We start from the raw sequence: 27199 nt of genomic DNA on the forward strand, positions 1-27199 counted from the left end.
CACATGACAATAAAGTAAACTAGCTCTATAGATTATTTGTATATGCGACTTCATTTTACTGTTTCACTTGTTATAAATCAATTTAGTATTGATTAATTTGGTTACCTAGCGCCATCTGTTGTTTATTTGCTGTTTACATATCCTTTTCCGATAGATGGCATATATTGTGCTTGTATAAAACGTGTAGAAAAAGATCCTTTATTGTGCATGAAGGTAGCATGCTATGGTAATACATAGTAATACAGTACAATTGTGTTGAAGCGTGAAAGAGAGATCCGATGTATATCAATAACCCTGAAGTTGTTACGTTATATTAGCACAGCATGATAGCGCTCGTGTTGATTGCGTATAACGTCATAGCATAGTTCTTCATACTAACATGTGAATCAATTGAAGTTGAACGGGTTGGGTCGAATAGTTTCGTTTATCGTTTAGTTGTTCAATTGTATAGTGTAGCCACTGTGTTGTGTTTTGTATTAATGTTATTAGTGTATAAATATGTAAACGGGTTCTTTTTATTGGTTTCTAAAAGAAACTTATTGTGCTTTTAATTGCATTAAATGATAATTAATTCATAAACCGGTTCCCATGACACTCAGTGGTGTATTACGGAGACAATATTTTATTTACAATGGAATTTTCATTTAGCAAACTAAAGAATATTTTAAATACAAAGAGGGACGGTCAGCTAGCTGGCAGCGGTAGTTTAGAGCCCGAGATTGGGTTTAAGTTGTCCTTACACCCCGTTGCTAAGACTTTGTACGTGACAGTTATCGGTGCACGACACCTTCCATCCTTGTTTGGGTTGAGTCGAGCCCATGGATACCTAGCTAAGGTAACATCCGGACATTATGTTTATGAGTAAATAATGTAATAAAAATGTTTAGAATCCATATTACCTATTAAAATATGAGTAACAGTATACCAAATTTACATAATAGATTATATGTACTGTGTTATTTAATCTAAGTAAATATTTAATAGTTATCTGGCTGATAGAGAGAGACAAGGTCGCAAACGATCAAACAAATTTGTCAAACTCTCCTCCTGTAGTGGGTACCTGTAGTTTTAAATTTAAAATCTCAAGCACAAGTGAAGAGTTTTATCAAACATAAGTAGGTACCTGAGTAGCTAATAATCGACCCATTTAAATTAAGTAGAAAATCGCAGTGAAATCGGTCCATTAATTTTGAAATTAGGTATGATGTCACATATAGATTACAACAACCCCCTTTTTGTTTCGGGGGTTAAAATTGTGCCATCTACAGGCAGAAGGTGATAAGATTACAACTGACATTACGTATTATATTTACGTAGGGTAAGTAGATCCCTATTTAGATAACAAGAGAAAAAAAAATAAGTTCAGTTGTATTCGAATTAAACCAGACCTGAGTGAGACTTGTATAAAAGTGGTAAATAAGATAAAAAAAAAAAAAAAACAATAAAAATATCTAAAAACAACCTTAGTCATCACAATATTGTGGATGTTTACCCCAGGTAAAAATAACTGCAACTTAATTACTAAGAGATACAAATAACACAATTTAAAACCTACGGGAATCATACCTCTTGCCTACTCTACAACATCTACCGATAATCAAGGATATAAATTACTCATATGAAAAAAGCAAAAAGTTAAGTTGTAGAATAACTATGAATTTTTGAGAGACTTATATTGGTTGACAGGGAAAAGGGATTGCTAGTAATGCGGACTCTATTACTAGCAATATACCCTGTCAGGTTGATCTCCACGTGGACCCTCCTAAAAACCATTGTATAGGTTTATAGGTGTATTTATCACGATGGGCTAACTTACCTGCATATTCACCTTTTACCTTCACTGGTGCCCCTCCAGCGTACCCCGTTAGCGCCGTTAACCCCGTCAATAAAGAGATTGTTCGACTTCTCAAATCGACTTTTGCCTAGCTGTGAAAAGGTACTTTAGCCAATAGAGTACATTTTCTAGTCTAGTCTGGCCTACACACTAGAGTTTAGCGTGTAGGCTAGGTTTATTTTAGTTGTATGTTACGGGACCGAAGCGTAGCTATTAAAAAATCTGCATAGGTACTTTTTTTATATGGTAAGACTGGAATGTTAACGCCGCCTGCGCTGTCGGTATACGCTGGCGGAGCACTTACCATTAAGAGATGATAGGTGAGAAATAAAGCAGGTTAACCCATCGTGACGAATTCCACAAGAATTAATCATGATGGTTTCCAGGGGGAACCGAATGAACGATCTGATAGACTATATTGCTAGTAAGGGGGCTGCTAGATCCTAGTACTTACAATCCCTTTCCCCCTGTATAGGTACTTCCACTGGTATGTGCATTGTGCTTAAGTATGTAGGTGTCGAAAAAAGTGTTCTATTAGGATGACAGATAAAATATACGAATACTTGTCGAGGATTATGAGTTGTCTGCGCAAACTAGCCGCACTTTCCTGGGCAGTTAAAATAGCCGGTTTATATGAAGCATAATCAGATTCATCTAGTATAAAAATTACTACTGTCAAAAGAAAATCATATTGCAATACTTATGCGGTTGACAAAGTTTTAGAAATGACATGGTTTGAATTCGCACCCGTCGTCATGCTCTTACCAGCTACCGTTTCTCTACATCTTATATATTAATAATCATTACCTCTAATTATTTTACGTCGCATTTGTGAAAATGATTCTAAATGCAATAAAAATTATCATGTACTGTGTATATAAATATACATTTCTGTGATTCTTTTTTGGAGTTGTAATTAGTCTAGAGTTTATTAGGAGTGCCTTTGTAAATGATTGCAATTAACAATTTTAGCGCTTAGCGTGTATGCAGGATACATTTTATGCGGGCACATTGTGGAGATACACTAACATCCGTCTAATTGTTTCACTAATTGAGGCCAAGTTGCTGCCCACTGATTGTTTACGAGGTAGGTACCTGTCTACTTTTAATTGTATACGAGTAACAGGTGCCGCGCTAGTAGGAATAGTAGGTATAACTACTATTTAATAGAATTGACACAGGTATTTGTTTTAAAACAAATATGTATGCGATAAAAATTTAGTCAACAAATGTGTTAAAGATTTTAAAGCCTATATATTGAAAAGTAAAAAAAATGATAATTTATTTTCTTTTTTCTGATTCAATAAAATGTAAGTAGGTATATGAATTCTGTGGGTGCATTTGGTACTTTTTATTAGATGAAAGATGTATTTATACTAAATGAAAGGGTAACTGGCGGGGCACCAAAGAGTGACCAGGTGAGGATGAAATCAAGTCCATTGATCTATCATAACAAATTCAACAGGAATTAACCAAGATGATTTCTAGGAGGGACCACGAAAAAGTTGACTTTGTATGAGTACTTGTTACTCAAAGTTATTTACAAGTACCATTAAATACAGTACCTACCACTAATTTAGTATACCCGTCATTGCACTATAAGTTGCAGTAGATTGAGAATAATAGGGATTTGATAAAATTATATACACTAATTTGTACGTTCTGTTGTTGAAATGAAAAATATAGCCATATGAGAAAATATTGACAATAGTTAGGTATTTTTAGGATTTTGTAATGAAAGAAAGTATCACTGACATATTGTATTACGTATAAATATTATATGTTGTAGTAAAAATTTGTGCGTTGACTAAAATCGCACAAAATTTTCCACCAACGAGATGCAGTTAATTTGACATTTTTCGTGATATAATATTTAGAATTTCACGGAATCGCTATATTCTCATATCCCTATGATATAAATATTGTCGTTTAATTAAGTACAAGTAGGTATGTACGATATGTATGGTCATTACCTAAGTTTTTTATCGACTAATTAGGGAAGTAAGTTTGTTCGGGAATGGAAACATATTTATAACATTTAAAATGGAAAACAAGTTGATGACCCATATGATGGAATGTGGTAACCATTGCTTAAAGGCATGCTTAGCGATCCACCCCGGCTTCATACGGGAAGATAGAAAATATTATATAGCCTATGTTACTCCTTGATAATGTAGTTTACTTGTAGGTGAAAGAATTTTAAAATCGGTTAAGTAGTTTTTAATAAATTATCCATTACAACCAAACAATCAAATCTTTTCTCTTCATAATATTAGTATAGAAAAGTACCGTGGTTATCACCTAATACACTATAATGTTCGTGGACCTTCATACGTTGTTATTCGTAACGATTAAGTGTCTCCGTACTTTGTAATTTACTGCCCTATCATTCAAATTCTGCCATGCAAATACTGCTTCACAGCAGAAGTACTAGTGGGAAGAACCCAAGTACCCAAGAAGACAACTTTTGTATCTCTGTCTCTCTCTTTTTTTTTTGTAAAAATCTTTTATAATAACAACCCATAACAGAGCCACTGTTGATCACTGATCTTTTCCTATAAAAGAAAAATAGTAGCACACTCAGCTGGCTAGGTATAATTATGTTACCACTTTCCATTTTCCCATTCTATGTTGCATAAATAATTATGTATTTTCCTTTTCTTGATGATTTATTGTACTCATGGGAGTACTTAAGGGGCGGCCGAGTGGGCTGTGTCTACTCCAGAATTGTCTAGTTGCCTATCACGGAATGCGAGCGGAGCTTTAGGTATGCGCAAGACATATCTGAAAGTACGTAATGCGCCTTTTTAAGGGGCCAAGCTTCCCCTGGATAATAAATTTATTAATTTTAATTATTCTAATGATTGTGGTTTGTTCATTTAGTAATCTCTTATATAACAATGAATATGAAAAAGAATAATAACTATTGTATTCTACTATATTTATCATTCTTTGGTGAATAAATTGCACCATAATTTCCTCCCTAATTATTTAGTTATCAAAGTCTAGCCAAAAAATTCCGTTCAAAATAATTATAAGTAGAGTAGGTATGTTTTAATTAATATATAGGCATAAAAATAAATAGACCATTGTTAGTAATGTGGACGCCAGTATCCAATAACAATATGCCTTGTGAAGTCGACTTCCTAGGTTGACCAATCAGGTTAGTTCGTTAAGAACTTTTTCGTATTCTTCGTAGTATGCTATGCACTGACAATATCCTCATCGTTTCATCCTTCAATGGTGTGTCGTCCTTGTAAAACATAGATGGGTGCATCACTCACTGTTCATCTATAAAAAATAGATACTCAAAAGAGTCAACAAAAAACAGACTTAAGTTGTGGTAAAACTAGTTATTTTGATTTTAAAACCAAGTTATTGAGCCGGTTTTGATAATATTTGTATGTGACTAATTCATAAGTATGTTCAGATAGAAAGAATTAGAAAAGAATTTTCCAAATTGGTTTACAAGGGACGGAATTATAACATAACAAACTTAAAAAAATACAACCAAGAGAATCTCCATATTTTAGAAATCGGTTGAATAGTGTCTTTTAAGAAACTTTTATGTTTTTATTGTAATTTAATAATTTAGAATGTCAGTCGAATAATAAGTAGATATGTATAAGTACTTATACTTATCTAAAAAACTAACATTCAATAAGTGATGGTTATTTTATCAACTTTCTGTTAACCGCTTCCTTATCTTTGACTTATCACTGAGTCGTGTATTTTAAAATAATGTGAAATTGTTTATGTTTGTTCACATTTGTACATAATTATATAATGAATAGATGGATGTTTGTTTCCGTTTATATATAAATTATTAGACGAGTTTGTATGAAATTTGGTACACGGATATGTTATATCTCAACTTATACATACATATATGATACTCTATATGCTGTAGCGAGTGAAGTTACGAGTAAATAAAAAATAAATTGAATATCATCTACGAATGATTCAAATCAATCTGTAGTTTAAGCTACTAGTGACAGTTATGTCTGGAAACTTGAAATTTTTACTATAGGTTCTTAACTTATAATTTAATCTCGCTCTGTCAGCCTGTTTCTTATCTTATCCAGAGAAAATAGCTTTTAATTAAATTTTGTAGTTGAGAAGGTTGGTCCAATTTAAAAACTGATCTGTATAACAGACTCGGTCGAGCGACATTATGTACACGTACTCGTATAAAAAAGAAGCTTAGGATTATTATATACGTATATATACAATAGCTGTGTCCGCGATTTCGTTCTCATGGCAAGGTCATATGAATTGACTGCGGAGAAAAGTCTATGTGCTTCTTTAAATATTAATGCATATAAAATTTCATGACGATTAGTTTGACTGTTAACGCACTAAATACTTAAATGGTAACAAAATTATTAATATAACTAATATCAGTAAGCATATGAAAATTTTTGAGTACAATAATTATCTACCTAACTGACATTAGATACTAGAATATGCTTCAAATATAAAAGAACAATAATTTATCACTAATAAGTGCCAATTTTTATTTTTTGTCAATATAGGTATCAAGTTTTTAAATAATTGTATATAGATTACCAAATTATTTTCAGGTGAAAATTTTTCCTGGTGATAGTAAATATGAAACAACATTGCAAGAAAGCTCGTGGCCTATATGGAATGAAGATTTTACGTTTCAACTTAAACAAAAAGACCCTAAGAATTCGCAGAAGCCTGACCTTCAATCTCTCGTAGCCGGCCATTTTTTGTCGTTAACTATATATGCAGTACTAGAACCAGCTAAACAGGAGTCAGAAAAACGAAAAAGCAGTAAATCTTTACAATCTAAAAATACTAAAGTATCAGGCCAGGAAGAAACAAAGGCTAAGGGTGGATTTCTTGAAAAGACGTTCAGCAGTTTCAAATCAACTAAAGCTGAAGCTGTAGCTCAAAAATCTGTTCTTGAAAAACGAAGGACACTGGGCGCCGCTACATGGAATTTTGATTCTAAATTGTTCCAGAATGATCTTAAGAACGGTTTAATTGGTACGCCGGATATTTGGAGGCCGATCAATGCTATAGCTAGTGGCCTGTCATCTTCAGATTCACGGGTAAGTGAACAATTCATTTTTGATTATGTGCTGTCTTTAATTATTTAGTTTTACGTTTTATTTATTTATTTATTAACTCATTATTGTACCACTTAAAGATTAATACAATGTATTTATTTTTTATGTTAAGGAAATTTGTACATGATACCTAATTTAATATTTTGTTTTGTAAACAGCAATTCAAATCGTGCAAAAGTAATACAGACTATTGCAAAAAGAATTATGAATATGTGTTTATAATATGTAAGTAAGTATATGTATTTATGATATGAAGAATACAAAAAAAAATCCTCTGTCGAAGTGAAAGCTTTTTGAATTTGCCTAAAAATAAACAGTTTTAGATTGATTATTAGCAGTAATAGTGTGGCTATGTAAAGGAGAGCATAATACTAAAAGAATATTGTTAGAACGGGCTGGAGTATTAACCCGTAATTCAATAATGAAAGTCGTTCAGTTTTATAATTAGCGTTTAGTATTAATGACACTGAACAACATTCACAAAGGAATATATGGGTCGAGGTATGAAAAATTGTCTTTTTATATAAACCATATATTGATCGATTTGGTATGAAATGTATTATTTATTAATATTTAGATATTTGACCGTGTTTCTTTGAGGAATGCTGTTTAGTTGCATGAATAGGTACTATTATTATACTCTTTCAGTCGAACGCTGTACGAGTATAATGATAGACGTAACAAGAGCATTTTGATTTTTTAATGTTATGATATCATCGTTACGATTAGATCAAGTTTAAGAAAGGGTCAAATGTTGTGTTGTTTAGTTAGATAGTGACCGGGGACATGTTGTGCCAACAACTTTAATATAAAAGTTTTAAAATAAAAGTATTTTTATATTGTTAACTAACTTTTCTCCGTGGTTTCGCTTGAGTGTATTATTGGATGTTATCTAATATTACACGCGAGCGAAGTTGGCTCTTGTTCTATAAAATCACACATGTCTAACTTCTAAATTAACAAAAATTCTATAAAAGTACCCTCGTTTTACCTACCCCCTTTAGATTTTCAAAATTTCTTTTTTATTGTTCATCTTCGCTATATAAAGAATCTATCTGTAAAATTTAAATACTATACTCGTAGATTCAGCCGTTTTGGCTGCGTTGATATGGGTCAGTAGGGCAATCAACATCTTCTATTATATATGTAAACTATCTTTTGCCCGCGACTTACGGAGGATTTTGAAAGTTTTAAGTGAAAAAGGAAGTTTTTAGGAGTCGAATTTCCAAATGGTATGGATATGTATATGGATAGATATATGGATCTATCATAGTCAGTTACACGGTCAAGCAACATTTTCTTCGACATATATAGACTACCTTAATCAGTAATTTAAGATTTTATATTTGCAAAAAAGCGGTAGCTTTAATAGTGACATAGTTAATGGTACCAGTAATCAAGAAAATCTTTATCAATATACAAGTATACAAGTAATCTGAACAAATTAATCCTTTGCAATAAGAGTAATCTGTTCAGATTGATGATAAACGTGTAAACATATATACAAAAAATCTACGACCTTGCCTACTAACTTCTAATAATACAGCTAATAATGGATATGAACATTTGTAAAGTTGTTTCAATCTGACTTTAATATTTAGTACACAGATATACTATATTTTAGAGGTATATATTATGTGCAAAGGATGTTTTTCAAACTATTTCACATAAGCTGCGGGTTTAGGTTATATAGATACAGTCTCGAGCCTTAAAAAGGGGCAACTTTTTATTAGCAAATTATCAAATTAGCTGATCGGTTTTTTTTATCAAAATTCTATATATTTACGAATACAATGTATCTTGACTTATTATTTAATGAATGAAATGAATATTTACATATTAAAAAGATGCAGAAATTGTAAGACAAAATAAATATAGAAGTTATAAAGTAATCGCTCCTAATTATTTATTAGGCAAAATTGTATGAAAAAGTTGACCCGCTTTTTTCGAAGCATTTATATGGAGATACTCTATCTATATAATCTAAGGCTGCAGGGTATGGTTAATTATATTATAAACTATTTTTTTTCGTAAAATAAGTAGCCTATGTCCTTTCTCACGGTTCAGTGGTTTTGATGTAACAGACACATTTTCCTTTACTGCTTTGCTCCTACTGATCATAGTGTGATGAAAAGTATACTATAACCTGCCCAGGAGTATGAAGAATAATTGTACCAAGTTTCGTTAAAATCCGTCGAGTAGTGTTTGTTTCTATAACGAACATACAGACAAAAATTTTATTGATTGCATTTTTGGTATCAGTATCAATCACTAATTACCCCCTGATAGTTATTTTGAAAATATATTTCATGTACAGAATCGACCTCTCTACAGATTTATTATAAGTATAGATGTAAAAATTTGTAGATATTAAATTAACAAGTCTGAATTAAATTGCTTCACACTTCATTGATATTTTAGATTTCACATTGTCACTATTTATCTAGTAAAAAAATACAGTTACAATTTTAGGTAAAGTTGTTACAGGCGTTTTTGACTGACATTTGGAGATTGTTCTGTTTATAAACAAACGTGACATGGGAATCGAATCCTAATAATTTTAATACAAAAATCATAATGGAATAAGGTTTCTTCCTCGTTAGTGTATTTTATGACAATTTATTACAGGGCACAGAGTGCTGGATAATAAATACGGCAGGTACTTGCTTTTAATTATAATTAAAATGAAACTTGATATTAAAATACGACTAATAATAAACTTCTGTATAGGTCACTGAAGTAGGCTAATAAGATATTTCCTTAAAATTCAGTGTAATTTAAATTATATTATATAGCAATTTACCTCGGATTTGCATTGCTAGTTAGGTAGAAAAATAGATAAAATATAAGCTGTATTATATTCGTAGATAACGTTTAACTTTCTATAGGTGAAAGAATTTTTAAAATCTGTTAATATTTTTTTAAATTTATTCATTCGATACAAAAATGATTTTTTTTCAGTTTAAATCAATAGTTCGGATAAAATTAATTAGATTTCTGTTTTTTTTTTCATAAATACATACGAGTGTATTACCCACCTCTTTAGTAATTTAGAAGGTCAAATAAGTAAGATAACGGTGCATCTGATGGAAAGTGATAACCATCACTTATAGGGCGTTTTTATACTTTTTTGGAACTTCACGATATCATACGATTTTACCATCACGATACAATGGGAGAGCAAAACGGAATATAGACCGCGCTATGAGCAGCATGGTAGTAGTAGCATAGACTATGAGGACATTGGTAATCCTTACGTGTTGTCATCGTGAGTACTATGGTGTTACGATTCTATACCCTATAATTTAATTTAATGTAACAATATTTAATGTTTTAAAAGAGACTGATTTAGTTACAGGATTAAAGTAAATTCTTATAAATTGCTGTAGTAAAAAAATTACTGGATAGTTTATAAATAAATTATTTTATTAGTATTTGACAGTTTGTATATGTTTATGTAGATTCAAATTCAAATCTAGATTTAAATAGATGCTTACACCATGTTTATAAGTTTACAAGTTACTGAGTTAAAATACCAGTTCTTAAAATTATGTAATTCTTAGATATGTTATATTGTCTACTGTTTAAAATAAGTAGGTATGACAACTGGGCAATTAATGTAATTAACTTAACACTGCTACAGTGGACTTCCGAAATAAGGAAGTTCTCAATTTATTTGTTTTTTTTTTTACGGTTATATTAAGCAATTACATTAGAATACTAATCGATTTCGGCAATTGTTTTTGCAATCTTTGATTTTTATATTGGATAGATACAATTGAAGCCGCTGATATTGTTTATGTAGCAAAATCATATTTGTTGCATTGTCAAATCTATTGCGCGCTATTGCGTTCTAAATAATAATTTAAAAAATCTAATGATGTTTTGTTACGATGGAAATCGCAATGTTTTTCTGTGGAGCAAAAATTTTGCTACAATATATACAATTGGTATGGATATGTATATAGATATATAGAAATAGTATTTCACTGTAAAATGCGCCTTTGTAGATTCGTCGCACATTAATGTACTTCATAATATTTTGAGACGTTAAATCTAACATAAACATTTGAGATACCGAATATGCGTTCTATTTTAATTATAGATAGACAGATGTCGATGATGCGTATATATAATTATAATCATGGTAGTAAACAATTTTAATTTATTTTATTACCGTCGGCATGTTCTGAGTTTGTTCGGGTGTAACTATTTTGGTATTCATCCATTAGTCATCAAAATAGTACAACAATTCACAATATTACAGCGACAATTAATGAATATTTGAGATGCCTTGAAGTTTATTTGCATTTGTATTATTAATGTTCTTCTTTTGTATACTAATTTTAGTTATATTACTTTAAGATATTTAAAATAAATATGTAAATAAGTAAGATATTATTTACTTGTATTTATTACATTTAAACAGAGGATGGATAATGAAAAGATGAATGGATAGTGTGAAAGATGATATGCTTAACAGAAGACAGAACCCAGCTATGACAGCTGATATGGCATAGTGGATGAGGAACAAAATTGTGCCATCTCTAAGTAAAAGAATAATCACAAAGCAATTATGATTTTCTTGTATTCCGCGGGTTTTTTTTTTTGTATGAGTTACGATAAAATATGTCCTATGTTCTGTCTCTATTAATTAATTGTGTTGATTTACACCACATTAGTAAATTTTCTGTTTTTAGAAACCACTCATACAAACTGGATTGACTGATGGTTTTTTTTAATAAGTTCATCTGTGTACAAAATACCTACTTAAAACTTTACGTGCCTAATTTCTATGTCTATTCTTTATAATAACTTTAAATTTACAAAACCAGAGAGAGAGACTTTGTATAAAAGTCATCTTGGGTATCTCTATCCCATTCGTGTTTCTGCCATGAAGCAGCTGTATTTGCATGGCTGTGTTTCGGTTTTAAGGGTGGAATATGGTAATGAAATTACAGGGTACAGAGACATAACATTCTAGTCTCTAGGAGTGGCAACGCATGAATGGTGTCATATGCGACACAGTTTACACTGTTATGTACATAGGATTGTTCATAACGGTTACCACTTTCTATCAGATGGGCAGTCAGCGTGTTTGCTTGTTTTTTAAGTTGCATAAAACAATTCAGTAAGAGCATAAATTATATCCATTTTTGATATTATTGATATCCATTAGGTATTGATATATTGCCACAATATACAATTACTCTGATAGCAATGATTCACTTTTTATTTCTTTTCAAAAAGCTACCTAATATGCTCGTATATGATATAGGTACTTATTATACTTAATTAACATTTTAAATTAATATAATTTATTTTTTACTAACTTTTACCCGCGATCATCATCTACATAATAAGGATATGTTCATTGACCAGGATAAAAAGTACGCTATGTTTTTCTACATTCCATATAGTACGTGTATAATAAATTTTATACTGATGGAGCTAAACAAACAAATAAAATCTCTTTTCCATTTATAATATCAAATCAAATCAAATCAAATCATATTTATTCGCTTGTTACATGGTACAATAAGACGTTACATACATATACAGGCACATAACATGCAGCACCCCGCAGAGGTATGCAATATTAGTAAGGATTCATTTAACTAACATATTTATTTATATATTAAATATACAATGTATTTTGTATAAGACAAATACGTTTTCAAAACAGACATTCCAATTTTATTGAATCTAAATCAACGTTTATTGTTCATATGTCATTTGTGTAGTTATGTTTGGAATATATTTTTTTCCAAATTGTTCTCTCATTACGCGTAATACGAAAATAAGACATGATGGTCTAACTAAATTGCAAACGAAATCTTGGACGACTACAATAAAATCGTTTTGACCTCGACCGATGCCGGTTCCAGTCGGCATCTATATAACATAAATAACAACTTATTCACAAGATGACGTAATGATTACAGGTACAAGTAGGTGTTCAAGTATTGTTACTAGCTGTTTCTATAAAATAACTTTTAAATTCGTTCTGTTTAAACATAATTCTGTAACAAACATATAAAATTTTTGCATTGTAATAATGATTAGATCACCAGCATCATATCAACCGTTAACTGTCCATTGCTGAACATAGACCTTTCCCTTAGCCGGGTTTTTCAGTAGTTGCCATGCTTGGCAGACGGGTTGGCAACCGCAGTTAGGATTTGGTGATGTTTTAAGAGGGACGCTGCTGTCCATTTCTCGAACATTAAGTTCTCTTAGTCGCCTCTTATAATACTCACAAAAAAGGAAGGGGTGGCCTATTCTATGGCGGAACCACACAGCAATATTGATTAGATACATGGATGATATTTTGTAGATTACTTCCTATATTCGGAATGTCTACTCCATGAGTAGACAGTCGTATTTTATGTATTTTCCTTTTTCTTGTTGTATATGTATTCTTTTATCTTGAATCTCTTGTTTTGTGTATGTCGATTTACGTTTGTTTTTATTTGTGTGCTGTAAATAATGCAAATAAACTATATCTACATAGATACATTATATAAGCTTTAAATATATTAGAATTTAATACTAATTCAATGTAATTTGATTTTTGTTGTTTTGTATTTTGTTTTAAGGAAAAATTATCAATTCGCTATATTTTTAAGGTATCATATAATCGTTTTAGATTACATGCCAATTTTGAATCGATTTTTATATATCGTAGCTACTAGCTTTTTGTCTGTTACTTTGTACACGTGTATTTTAGAAAAAGGAAACCAATTAAATAACCACGTCTAGATGTCGCATCAAAATAAACCAGTTTTTAGACTTGCTTGAATATGATAGTGAAAAGCGCAATTTGATGCAGTAGTTGTTGCGTGATGCCGGAGCAAATTTATCTATAGACAGATTGACACAGACAGACAGATAGATGATAAAATTTCCAAAAAATATTATTTTGGCTTCCGTTGCTCTTATTAAAACTCCTTACATATTTTTTATTATATATAGGCATCCTCTAGTTACAATTTTATTATATTAATAAGATTATAAGAACGGTTGGCTTGGGATAACTCTAGATTTTTTTTATTATAGCACGATATGCGACCACATCATCCGGCTTATAAGTTATCGTTATTTTTTTACCATCTCTAATATCTACCGTTATATTTGAAATAGAGTATACAGGGTGAAACTTGCATTTTTATGTTTCTGTCTAGAAAAGTGTATATTTATCCCAAAGAAATAATAGTGGAACATGGACATAATATAGATAAATATACTGGATAACTGATTGTGTTGCATTAGATGACTATTAAAGATTTATTTTTTCGTTTTTCATCCTATGTTTCTTTGGGAAAGATGTTCTGTTTCTTTTATAGTTTCGATAATATTGTATAGTCATGATTGTGTTAAATGATTTTATTTTTATTATATTGACAGAGAGAAAACAAAAAGGGCCAGTTAGAAGTGACATTGCTGTACACGGGCAGTGAAAACGGATTTAATGATACGGTGCAGTTGACTATCAATCGACTGCGAACCAGTGTGCAGACTATGCACGAGCAAGAACAATTCAGAGGTAATTAGTGTTATTATGTATTCAATGACCTTGATGGTGTAGCGGTTAACATTGATTCACCTTATGATGGTTGTGGGATCAATTCCTATATGATACATTTGTATTCATGCATCTGTACTCGTGTATCTGTAATAGCTGTTTGCATTACCTGTTTAAGCACGATGGTTTCTAGGGGGGACTATGTGGAGGTCGACCTGACAGGATATATTGCTAGCAAAGTAACTAGTATACTGCATTATAAATAATCACTACCTGAAGGTTGACCTGATAGTGTATATTACTAGCAATGAGGTTGTTAGACCCCATTACTAACAACACCATTCCCCTAGAATCTACAGTATGATATATCCAGGATTATCTGATTTTTATTTAAGACGGTCCGTGTAATCAAGATAAGAGATAGGCTATGTTCTCTACCATGTTAAACTTGTATCCTAAATTTCATGACGATTGGTTCACTAAAAACACATACTAGAAATTGTTTTCAATTAAGTAAATTAGGTGCGGTATCTAATTTACTCAACAGAATAGATACCTAACATATCTGTTCTGTTAAATGTAAAGACAGATAAGTACAGCATTTGATAAAATTTTATAATCATCATCATATCCGCTGTTAACTTTCCACTGCTGAACATAGACCTTCCCATAAATGGGGTTTAATCAGTACTTGCCACGCTTGGCAAGCGGGTTAGCAAATGCAGTTAGGCTTTGGTAAAGTTTTAAGAGGGACACTGCTGGTCATCCCTTGACCATTAAATTTCTTTAGTCGCCTATTATGACATCCGGCAAAGGAAGGGGTGGCCCATTCTGTGCCGAGATAATATAGCTAAAATTTCATAATGATGACCTAATATATTTAATAATTTTATATTTGGAGAATACGGATCACGTATGTATGTAAGTTAAGAAAATGTATATGGATATATCCATATATGTGAAAAGGAGAGACCATTGAATCTTAGTTTTCCTACATACCTTTTTAAGAAACTACGTGAAGGTTTAAAATAGAATCAAACAGGAAATCTATTGAATATGTATAAGCAGGTACTTACGTGCATACTAGTACTAGTACTTACGTGTATACTATATATGTAGACATAACCCACTACATCCAGACTTGAGTAAATTTAGAGAAGTTCATTTCCTAAATTGGCCCGATTGAAATTCAAAATCGGGACTTCATTACGCAAAGCTATGTGCCTACCATTGCCGTGTGGTCCCGGCATAGAGTGGGCCACCTTGTCCTTTCCTATGAGTGTCCCGTAGGCAACTAAGGGAACTTAATGATCGAGGGATGGGCAGCAGCGACTGTCTTAAAATATCACCAAAACCTAACAGCGATTTTCAACCCGTCTGCCAAGCGTGGTAACTACTGGCAACTCACTCCTCCCTCTCTTTATGGGGGAGGCCTATGGTTAACAATGGGCAGTTAACGGCTAATATGGTATGGTATGCGCCTACCACTGCGCCACGGAGATCGTAATTAAATTATTAATTGAATAGTTTCGTTAAATTATTATGTAATTAAAATTTTTAATTTCAAAATAGGTTTATAAATGGAATGTATAAAGAGAGCAATAAATAAGGAAAAGCGAGTCGATGATATATTAGGATCGGAATTCATGGCGTAGAAGAGGAGTCAGTGATAAGGTTGCTAGCCGTTCGTCTGATTTACTGGGGACCCATTGAATAAATAGATATTGATTACACCTATTTGTGATTTCTATACTGGTCTTTATCTTCATTCCATGATTCGAATAGAATTGACACTTTACTAGTACTTTACAGTATGCATTTAAACATGTATTTTTAATTTATAAATTACTTACGAATCCATTGGCTATGTATTGCGGTAATAGGTACTTAGTTTTCGATTTAAATTGGCGCCAATAAAACGATGTGGTTTATTAAGCACTAATTGATTTCGAATTTTGTCAATTATTGTACTGCTATTGATTTTAACATGTAGGTCTGTGCGTTAGGCATGCAGATATAAATACAGGTCACTACTTATAAGTATACTATAACGATATTAATGCCCCAATGCTGGGTACGACTTTTTCATAAGTTCTGGTTAATAGCTTCCCATGGACTAAATGACTTGGTCTAAGGTTTTATTTGGAGTTTTCCTTCTGTACTGGTTTAATGCCACTTTAATGCTTGGAGTTTCTTTGCGTGATAGAATCCGAAATGAGGATATCCGCAAAAGAACCAAAATAACCGACATAGCCCAAACGATAAGCAAGCTGAAGTGGCTCACATACTTCGAAGAATCGACAACTGATGGGGAAGAAAGGTTCTTGAGTTTAAGCTTGCCCGTACGAGGTCGCTCGTACGGGCAAATGCAGCGTAGGACGACCCCCAACTAGATGTAGTGACGACCTTAAATGCATTGCAAGGAGTCAGTTCAGTCAGGAGGACTGTTCCTTATGGCGGTCTATGGGGGCCTATGTCCAGCAGCGGACAGATAATAGCTGAAATGATGATAACTGGTCCAAGCACTTTTCTTTGTTTTCTTAGCCATTTCTTAAGACAGGCTAGAAGTGAAAAGAAGTGGGGATATATTGTTCTCTAAGATTATCACTAAAATTAATATTTCAATTTGATATCACAAAGAAATTTTTATTTTAAGACATAAAATGAACAAATTTTCAAATCGAAATTATTATAATTTTAGTTATGACGGTCTATAAAATAGTAATTATGCAAAATTATCAAATTAAAATAAGATGTTTAAAGAAATGACGCTTCTAAATCAACTCCAATGTTGCCTTATAAATACATGAATCATTTCATTTCATTATTAAAGTCACGTTTTTTTAATGGGATGCCGTCATAAACTGCTTATCATGATAATTAAAATAAACACTGTTCTAATTGGTATTATTTATAGAAGGTAACTAATTAGGTGATTATCAGCTAGTGTTCTACCACAATGTAAATAACTCTATTTTACTATTAACAGTTAACGGTTCTATCAATCTTTACGCCATATGGGATAGGCATGGAGAATTGGCTATCAATCAATACATATACTAAAATTGTAACTGGTCGCTATCTATATATGGCATATATATGAACGCAATAGAACCCAAAACAATGATTTTTAGAATCTCTATCTGTTTGTTTGTATGTTTATGCACGCTAATCTCAGAAACGCCCTAACCGATTTGAATGCGGTTTGCACTAATGCATTGCGGTTTATCCACTTAACGTTTAGTATTTGTTCTATGTTAATCGGTTCATAAACAAAAAAGTTATATCAATTTAAAGAATCACATATAAAATGCTATAAAATAACCGATTAGTCGAATTGGCTGAAACTTTTTTATTGTAGGCATTAATTTTTAAAAATTCTGTCTTGTTGATCTTGTTGAAAAATCGATTTAATCCGCCGTAATAATACTAATTTTAGAAAAAAATCATATCATACATATAAAATTGTTTTGGTAGTTACAAAAAATATTTCATAATATAATAACTACTAAATCGTCATTAAAAGATATCTTTAAAATGCATTATGTTTTGTTTTATACTTATAGTAAGTCGTTATCATGAATATATATTTTCATAGTAATTTGTATAAACCCTACCTACGTAAGTGTGAATATTACTATTTTAACACCCGTTGCGAGTAATAGAATAGAATCTTGCACATAACGTAGTCCGTTGGCGCAATATGCTCTTTGCTTATTAAAGAGGAGAGAGTTGTCTCCGAGGCATTGAATGTGCGTTGAATCATAACACTGGGCGTCTTTACTCAATGCTATGACGCCATATTATTATGTAGTGGATATGTTTTTACATAAAATTGTATTATACGAAATGTTGAATTCAAATTTTACTAATGAGGAAGAACCATTTTCTCCTGTGATCAGTTATTGCTACTTTTATTATATAGAAATAAAACCTAACAGTGTATAAAATTTTACAATTAAATTACAGGTAAAGGCACTAAAATCTAATGAAACTAGATAGATCAGCATCTAATTGGTCCAGTCAATCATTTACAATCTTACTACAAAAAAATTAAATTTGTGATAAACAGCTGTTAAATGCAGTGTTATGTACAATGTTAAATGGCTTAACGCTTCAAGTATGTTAATTAAAGAAATCCATTTGTTGAAACTAGTGTTTGTATTAATTATTAGGGTCTCAAATTTTTTTTATTTTCCTAGAAAATAAAAAGTACGAGGTTCCCAATTATTATCTAGTGCCGTTGGTACAAATAAAGGTTGTCCTTTTTTTAATTTTTTTTTTAGATTTTAATCCTATAATTTTTTGGACTAAATAATGTTTAGAATTTTGTTAATCACTGTTTAGATAGATAGTGTAATTATTTTTGTAATAAGATCGTTCTGTGTAACCTTCTCACACAAACGTTTCAGATGAAAACCATTTTTATTAATGCGGTCTAACGGCCCCATCACTAGCGATAGCATAGCTATCAGGTTGAACTCCATATGGATCCCTCTAGAAACGTTCGTGACTTTTTTGTGAATTAATCACAATGGGCTAATTAACCTGAAGTCATCCTCATCTATTATCCCTCACTGGTGGTCCGCCAGCAAATACCTACCAGTAGCGCCGGCGGAATTCGCATTTCATTTTCATCTCATAAAAAAGGGTCACTCAACGGATTCCATTTCCGCATCAAACAAATATTTTTATGAATCTTCAAATATGGAACGTGTATTTAATATACTCGTGTAAATGACAGAAAATGCTTATTAAGTCAATACACATACATGTACAATATATACGTCACGCCCGTCTCCCACTGGGATAGACAATGGGATGACAAATGCTTCGTTTCAAACAGATCTCTTTCGCTTCCTCCACATTCATCAATCTATTCATATCATCATTATTATCATTGCAACCCATCTATCGTCCACTATGGAATATAGATTTCCCTCATATTTCGTCATAAAGTACGATACTGGGGTATTTACAGTTAGAAACTCCCTACAATACTTTTAGATCATTACTTCATCTCACTAGGTATCTTCCCACACTATGACTGCATTTGAGAACCTATTTTGTCTAGTCCATCTATTAATATAACATTAAGTAAATAAAGAGAATTTATGAATACTGAATTACATTTATGTGTTGTAACAGGCACTTCAAAATATAATATGGTTACGTGATTGATTTAGTAAGAGTTAAAATAAAATATTTTCAATCAATGGATTTTACACCGTATGCGTTCAAATATAGAGCCTAAAATAAAAGTGTGTTTAAAATGGCACCTCAAACAATCCGTATAACGACGACTGTTATAATTTCATCGGAATGACATCCATTTAATCAATTAACCCCTGAAATGCTTTAGTATGAGCACCTGCTTGTAATATAAAGGTTATGAAGTTTCCAGGGCAATGACTCTGTGTAAAATAATTAGCACTTAGTACTTTTACTAATCCCTATGTTAGTTAGTGGATCCCGTGGGATTAACGTTGAAGAGAATTATTAGAGAGAAACGCTATTTGCACTATACATAATGAATAATATTGTATATCCCTAACAATGTTGTATTATATTAGCGAGTTTGATGAAATTTGTAATTTGGAACAGAGAGGAATATAATCTATTTCAATCCAGATTAATTGACATGTCCTCATCATGTGGATGAAGGTGCTAGTAAAAACTTGTACATTAATAAATTAGAGTCCTTATTTCGTATTACACTTAAGAATAAAAATCTCAACAGGAAATTTTTATTCTTTTTGTTACTCCTAATTTTTTTCTACTTTATTATTTTAATAAACATTAATCTGGATGTCAAAATCAGCATTAGATGCTGGCTTTGATCGTCTTATTATAATGTTTTTCAGAAATTTAGACTTGAGGATTTAGTACTTAATAGAGTATATACAAAAGAATATATTTTAATTTTAAATATAAACTAAGCTAAAGATAATTTCAGAAAATATTGTAACAAGTGAAGGTAATACAGATACAATTTGTTAAGTTAGGATGACAGTTGAAGATGTAGAGAAGAGATTGTTAACTAATTAGAAACAAGACTTGGTTATAAATACTCGTATATAAAATATCTAATAAATTGTTCACAGAGATCGTTGTGTAGAAACACATATTATATTTTTATACTCTAAAGCACGATAGAAGATTCGATTTTGTACATTCACTCACCAACTAGGAGTCAATGATGACTCTGTCTGATACTATGTTATATTTTGCCTTTTGGCAAATAATCATCAGATTAGACTTCAGATTTTTTATATGAGACAAGTAAAGTGACAAGATCATAAGAGAATATACTCAATTTGATGTGCGTCACCGAATAATCAGGGAATCTACTTAGATATCATTGAGCAAGTTGATCATTTCTAGTAAGAAAACAAAAAAATACGCTTTGATATTTCAATTATATTGAATCAAGAAATTTTCTTTCTCTGCGATAGATTCCGTTATCGCGCATTCCTTTTTCGCTTATATTATTGTATGGCTTTATAAAAGTAAAGAGATATATATTATTTCATCCATGTCAAACTCCATTGTGTTACTTACTCATATTTTACAAAAAAAAAAAATGTAATGCATAAAGCGGACTCAATGCTATATAAAGCACTGATTTTTATTCATAACTTCATTCGCATGACTGGGATACGTTGATTGAGATGAAAAGAATGTTAAAAATACCTGTAAAGAAAATTTTACTTAGTTATTTGAGATAATGTGAGCTACAAGTTAACAAATAAACAAATTCATTTTCACACACTTCAAAAAAGGTTCTTAAATCATTTTTTGTTTGTTATTTCATAACTCCCTTAGTTGTAAACCTATTTTGTAGTTTAGTTTTTAAATCAAAGTAACTAATAAAAATATTAATAAATGCTATCAAAATAACAAATCTTTCAGATGAAAAAAAATCAAATCGGTTTTTAAATAATAGATAATAATAATTTTGGGAAATGTGAATTTTGGAAAAATTAAAATAATAATAATAATGCATCACCCGAAATCGTCAGTCATGAGGCTGTATATCCCGCGGAAGGCTGGTGGTCGAGGCTTGTTAAGTGTTAAGACCATGCACAACCGCGAGGTTGACAGCCTCAGGACATATTTTCTGGAGAAAATAGACGAGGGTTTGCATAGAGAGGTCATAGAATGTGACAAAGGATTCACCCCTCTTTCTCTGGCTAAAGAGGACTGGCGAAAACCCGAAGTTTTGGGTACCTCTCAGCGGGAGGCCGTATGGAAAGAGAAAGTTGCACGGAAGGTTCTTCAAAGCCCTTCACGGGCCGTACGTAAACACGAAGACCTCCGTGCACTGGCTACAGTTCGGTGATCTCTTCGGAGAGACCGAGGGTTTTGTCTGTGCAATACAGGATCAGGTGGTTAAGACGAACAATTACCGAAAGCACATTCTGAAGGATGGCACTGAGGACATCTGTCGGGCATGTCGCCATCCCGGAGAGTCACTCAGACATGTGCTTTCGGGTTGTTCAGCTCTTGCCAACACTGAGTACTTGCACAGGCACAACCAGGTAGCCAAAATACTCCATCAAGAGCTAGCTCTGAAGTACGGCCTCGCGAATGAGAGGTTGCCGTACTATAAGTACGAGCCCCAGCCGGTCCTCGAAAGCGACAGCGTAATAAAAATATTGGGGCCGATCCAAACCGTTCTTGCGAACAAACCTGATATCGTGGTGATGGATCGGGCACTCTCGAGGGTGTTTTTGGTGGATGTCACCATACCGCATGACGAGAACCTCGTGAAAGCCGAAACCGAGAAGAAGAGAAAATATCTCGACCTGGCTCACGAGGTGACCGAAATGTGGGGGTGACATCTACCGAAAATCCCAATCGTTATGTCGGTGAACGGTCTTATCCCAACCAGTCTGGAACAACATCTCAGACGGTTGGGAGATAAAGATGCAGAAATAGATTCTGCCCGCATTGTAAATGTGGGCCCTGAACCCCGGCCGACTGTGCTTCTGCCGGGGGTTAGTTGCCATCTCCTCTCCTTAAGAGGGGAGATGAGAATTTTAGTGAAATTTAAAAAATAATAATAACTTTTATTACAGATAACTAAGATTCATTTTTGTTAGTAACAATTGACTTAAAATATGTTAGTAGAAACAAAACAAATGATTTTATGGCCCCTATAATAATTTTGACCCACAATGATCGGGCTTTATTTTGTTCAAATATAAAGTGATATTAAACGGGGTTTTGTAGTAAGACTTCTAAACATGTATATAACATCTGTCTATCGTAAGTTTAACTTTTTATGGTAAAATCGTAATAATTAAAATAAGGTTGTTGTAGATTTTATATTTTTATGAATAATGTAATAGATCCCGCGGTAGATACACTTTTCTAACTATAACTCTTATATTATTAGGAATCATTATGACATAAGCCACTCGACTACGCCCCGATGTCAATTTATGATCGATTGAGGCTGGCTGATCTGCGTAAATTGACTACTTAAAATACCGACATCCATTGTGCTCCACTACACTTCGGCCGTATATGGAGTGAGCGTTATTTTAGAGCATTTAATAACATTCCACTTTAAAAGATTTTTACGTCATAATATTTTTTAACGAGGTTGGTGTTTTTTGCTTTCTTTAATGTTAAAGTCAAAGGGTAACGAGTTCAGCGAATGTTTAGCAGTGTAAACTGATCCTTAATAGCAAAAATTCTTATGTTGGTCTTTATTTTTATCAACATCTTCAAAAAAGACAAAAGTGTAAAGAAATAAGTATCTACATTATTTTTATACAACTTAGTATAGAATAAACAAGCTGACGGTCCACTTGATGGGAAATGGTAACCGTCGCCTATAGACATGAGCATTACCATGGACATAACAGAGTATACTTTTTGCCCATAATACCCCCCATACGTTGCTATTTCTGAGGATTCAGGTGTTATTCCTCTGTACCCTGTAAATTCGCTGTCATATTCCACCCTTCAAACCGAAACACAGCTATGCAAACACATCTGTTGAAACATGAATGGGACAGAGGTGCCCAAGCAAACGACTTTTGTAAAAAGTCTCCCACTGGTACGAAAATGATCAAAATTTGTCAAAATTTCTATTTGTGACCGATGGAATAAGAATATCAAAAAAGTATAAACTAAAGATGGAGTTAAAATAAAAAAAAAAAAACAGCAGAGAATGAGAGTTATGTTGAGAAAATAATGCAAAAACGTAAATACTATAGATACCTTTCTAATCCAATATAGCGATTTCAGTCGTGATAAAATTAATATGACACCAACATAGCAGTAATCCTTAGTTCTCAAAAATGGCAACGAATAAAGGGTGTCATGAGCGACACAGTACTGTTATGTCCATGTTCTAGTATAGTCATGTCTATAGGCGATTTTATATTTTCCATCAGGTAAGCCGTCAGCTTGTTTACTATAAAAAATATTATCGTTATCTTATTTATAATAATAAATGAGATATTTATTATGAATATTCTTCATTTTAAGACTACTTGAAATTGATTATGAGTGTGTTTAAGTAATAAAAGTATGTGTTATGGTTTGTTCTGTACAACCCAGATCCATAAGACTCCAAAGACTGCAAAACTTTGTATAACAGCCATTTCCGTGGATATCTTTCTTCTAACCATGTTCGTTTATGAAGCAATGTACTTACATGGCTGTTTTGGTTTAAAGGATAGGATATGGTTGTGAAATTACGGAGGGATAACACCACAGTCTATAGAAATAGGGACGCATGTAGAGTACCATGGTATCATAGTATATTCTGTAATGCTCAAAGTTCAAATATTTCTGACATAAATAATTATTTATATAAATTTATAATTATTCGGCGTTACTTTATACCGATAAAGATAGTAGGGTTTCCTCTGTCATGCTGGACTGAAATCGTGTATCGAGTGTTACATTCATTAAAACGAAAATGGTCGATTATCGTCTCTCCAGCTTACATTCTATCCGGGATTACAGTCATTAGTTCGCGTCACCGAGATATTTAGATAAAAAGTAGGTTATACGAGTATCTTTCTCCATCGAATACTAAATTTCATAGTGATAGGTTAAGTCGTTAAGACGCTATGAGTTAACAAACTGACTTTTGCAATTATAGTATTAGTAAGGAATGTAAGGATTTAGTTATTATTTTTTACATAATAACGATTTCAAATGTAATAAATATTCTCATTTATAATTTCAGCGCCGCTATATTTAAAAGCTACAATCTTGGAAGCAAACAAAGCGGAGTGCTACTGGAAGAGTGATCGATTTGAACCAACAATATCAGCAAGATGGGATCCCAAAACTGCGACTGTTAAATTGACTGTTTTTAAAGCTAATTTAGATAAAGTTAGCATTTACATAAGTCTTGGTTGCAAACTGAAAATGGGAAAAAAGAAATACTGGGCAAAGCAACGATAGACACCGAATCTCCGTACGCGGATAGCTGGAGAGAATGTCTTACGAAGCCCGGTATACCCAAAACGTTTTGGGTTAATTTTGATTAGAGGATAACAATCTTTGGACTCGAGATTAGGATTTTGACTAAATAATAATAACTCGTTGAGAGTTATTTCTTTTGACTGTTTAGGTTTTCAGCTGCTTTTAATTGTATTACGTTGTTGTTATAATTTAATTAAAATATTTGTATACAGGGTGAAATTGAAAACATTGTTGTCCTTTTTAATGTTTTATCATTATAATTGAATATTCCATAGAAACGTAGAATGTTCAAAAAATTACACTGTTCATACTGACAAGGCGCTTTAGTTGTCACGTTAGTTTGGGAGATTCAAAATGGTTTGTTATTTGTCGACCATTCTTTCTTTTAAAAAAATGTTCAGATTTGCTAGTATAACGCTTTTTTTTTATTTCAGCTTGTATAAATTATAACAACTGTTGTGATTATATTTTCTAAACGATAAAAATTAATATTTAATATTGTTGCTTAAATCACATAGTTTTGTAAGTTTTTATACGTGCAGCACTTTGAATTTTTGTAACTTACGTATTAAATTATAATTAAGTATAACAGATGGTATATTTTATTATATTATTTACCCTCGAGATAAGTAACAAACAAATTTATCGAATATTTTTTTGTAACGAAATTAAAAGAATTAAAATCCAGACAACGCTGACCCGTTCTATCTCATGCATGCGGCAGCGACGTGTGTGTCGATATATTTGTTTGCTATTAGTATAGAGGAGTTGTTTGATTTTAAATACTTATTATAATGTAAAATATGTAGGTCGGTTACTGACATATATTAAAGAAACATGTTTGCTAAAATGTTTACATCATTTCATACCTAATCTAACCGACAAGAGAAGCTTGCAGACAGCTCACGTTACACGTATTTAACGATATAATAACGTACAATGTGTTTTTTTTTCATAGGCAGATATTATTTTGCTGTTGATTTTGAATTTTTTACCTAATATCACGCAGTTTCAATTGTTTTGTGATTGTTGCTTCCCTTGTTTATTAGGCGGTACAAAAACTTTCTTATATATATTTATTTAAGGTCCATTGTAAGATATTATTATTTTTCTAAGAAAGAATACAAGTATAAGCTCTCTTTTTTTGTAACATAATTAATATCACAATGTAGTCTTAAGTGAAGATTATATTATATACTATGTTAATCATGTTTTTCAATTATGGTTATAAAATTCCTTTAATTTAACAGTAAATATTGTAGTTACTAGGTGTAAACCACATTTCAAGATCTACTAGATTCCACCCTAGTACCTAAGGAGAAGTTTGTTCATACTCACCCCCTTTCTTATGGATGGATTTATAAAATTAACCGCACTTGGAGAACTTGTACCTACAAGTCTGCTTAAAACTTTCAAATTCTACGTTACTACGAACTTTCACATTTCTGATATGAATTTTGTGTAACTGTAAGTTAAAGGTACTAAGATAATTATGTTATTTGTATAATGTTAGAATTTTGTATTAAATAGGTATGTAAGTTATATATTTGTTACATATTATTTATCTCTTAATATCTATTTAGGTATATAATATATTGTAGCCTATGTGTATTGCTTTTAACTGCCTTTTGTTATCTACAAATGTTACACCCGATCGGTCAGGCCGATCTCTTTTTATTATAAAACGGATTAGTTACAATCCAGATACAATCATTCAATTCTGTCCAAATTTTTGATATTTTTTTCTTCAAATCGAATTCCTTCATTTTTACTCAATCACAAATTTGTGTCGATTTTAACAATATTTTACCTTCATATATGGTATATTCTATAGATTTATATGCCTACTTATTGCCGTACGATTTACTAATAAAAAAATTGTTAAAAATTTACTCAAATTCCTTAGCACCGTTTTATCTTTCTATAAATTTCGTAAACCCAAAAATTATTACTCAAAGTTTTGAGAAAAATACCAAATCTGGTAATATTGTGTGCGATTGACCAACTTGCCTACTATAGTCTACTTCAATAAAACTTAATAATTTTTTTTTTATTCCAGTAAACTAACTAAAAGCATTTTTGCCTACTCATTTTTTTTTATTTTATGCTCAGTTCCGAATGCAATTGCAGCTGAGAAGAACGGGCAAGAAACTCAGCTGTTGATTTTTATAATAAAAGTTATGTATATAAAATGAATGAATGAGTATACTTTATTTGCATTCTACAATATAGGAAATAAGCAAGGCAATTTACAAACACAACGATACAATTGTATAAGTACAGTAA

General features: G+C 31.9%; 1 protein-coding gene across 1 annotated transcript; it reads left to right on the forward strand.

Moving 5' to 3' along the window:
• The first annotated feature begins 351 nt into the window (after positions 1 to 351).
• LOC113511646 (uncharacterized) lies at positions 352 to 27109 on the forward strand. Its single transcript, XM_026895324.3, has 4 exons — positions 352 to 835; positions 6418 to 6915; positions 14341 to 14479; positions 24672 to 27109. Exons 1-4 carry the CDS (start codon positions 632 to 634, stop codon positions 24890 to 24892), a joined length of 1062 nt encoding a protein of 353 aa, XP_026751125.2. The 5' UTR covers positions 352 to 631; the 3' UTR covers positions 24893 to 27109.
• Positions 27110 to 27199: the final 90 nt, after the last annotated feature.

Source organism: Galleria mellonella, unplaced genomic scaffold (assembly GCF_026898425.1).
Source record: "Galleria mellonella isolate WM207_F2 unplaced genomic scaffold, CSIRO_AGI_GalMel_v1 utg117, whole genome shotgun sequence".
In the NCBI taxonomy this organism is placed as follows: domain Eukaryota; kingdom Metazoa; phylum Arthropoda; class Insecta; order Lepidoptera; family Pyralidae; genus Galleria; species Galleria mellonella.

Excerpts from the sequence above, each read along its gene's own strand:
- LOC113511646 (XM_026895324.3), top strand. The coding sequence starts at position 632 with ATGGAATTTTCATTTAGCAAACTAAAGAATATTTTAAATACAAAGAGG. Across the intron at positions 836-6,417 it reads CCCATGGATACCTAGCTAAG|GTGAAAATTTTTCCTGGTGA; the intron begins GTAACATCCGGA and ends AATTATTTTCAG. Across the intron at positions 14,480-24,671 it reads CGAGCAAGAACAATTCAGAG|CGCCGCTATATTTAAAAGCT; the intron begins GTAATTAGTGTT and ends TTATAATTTCAG.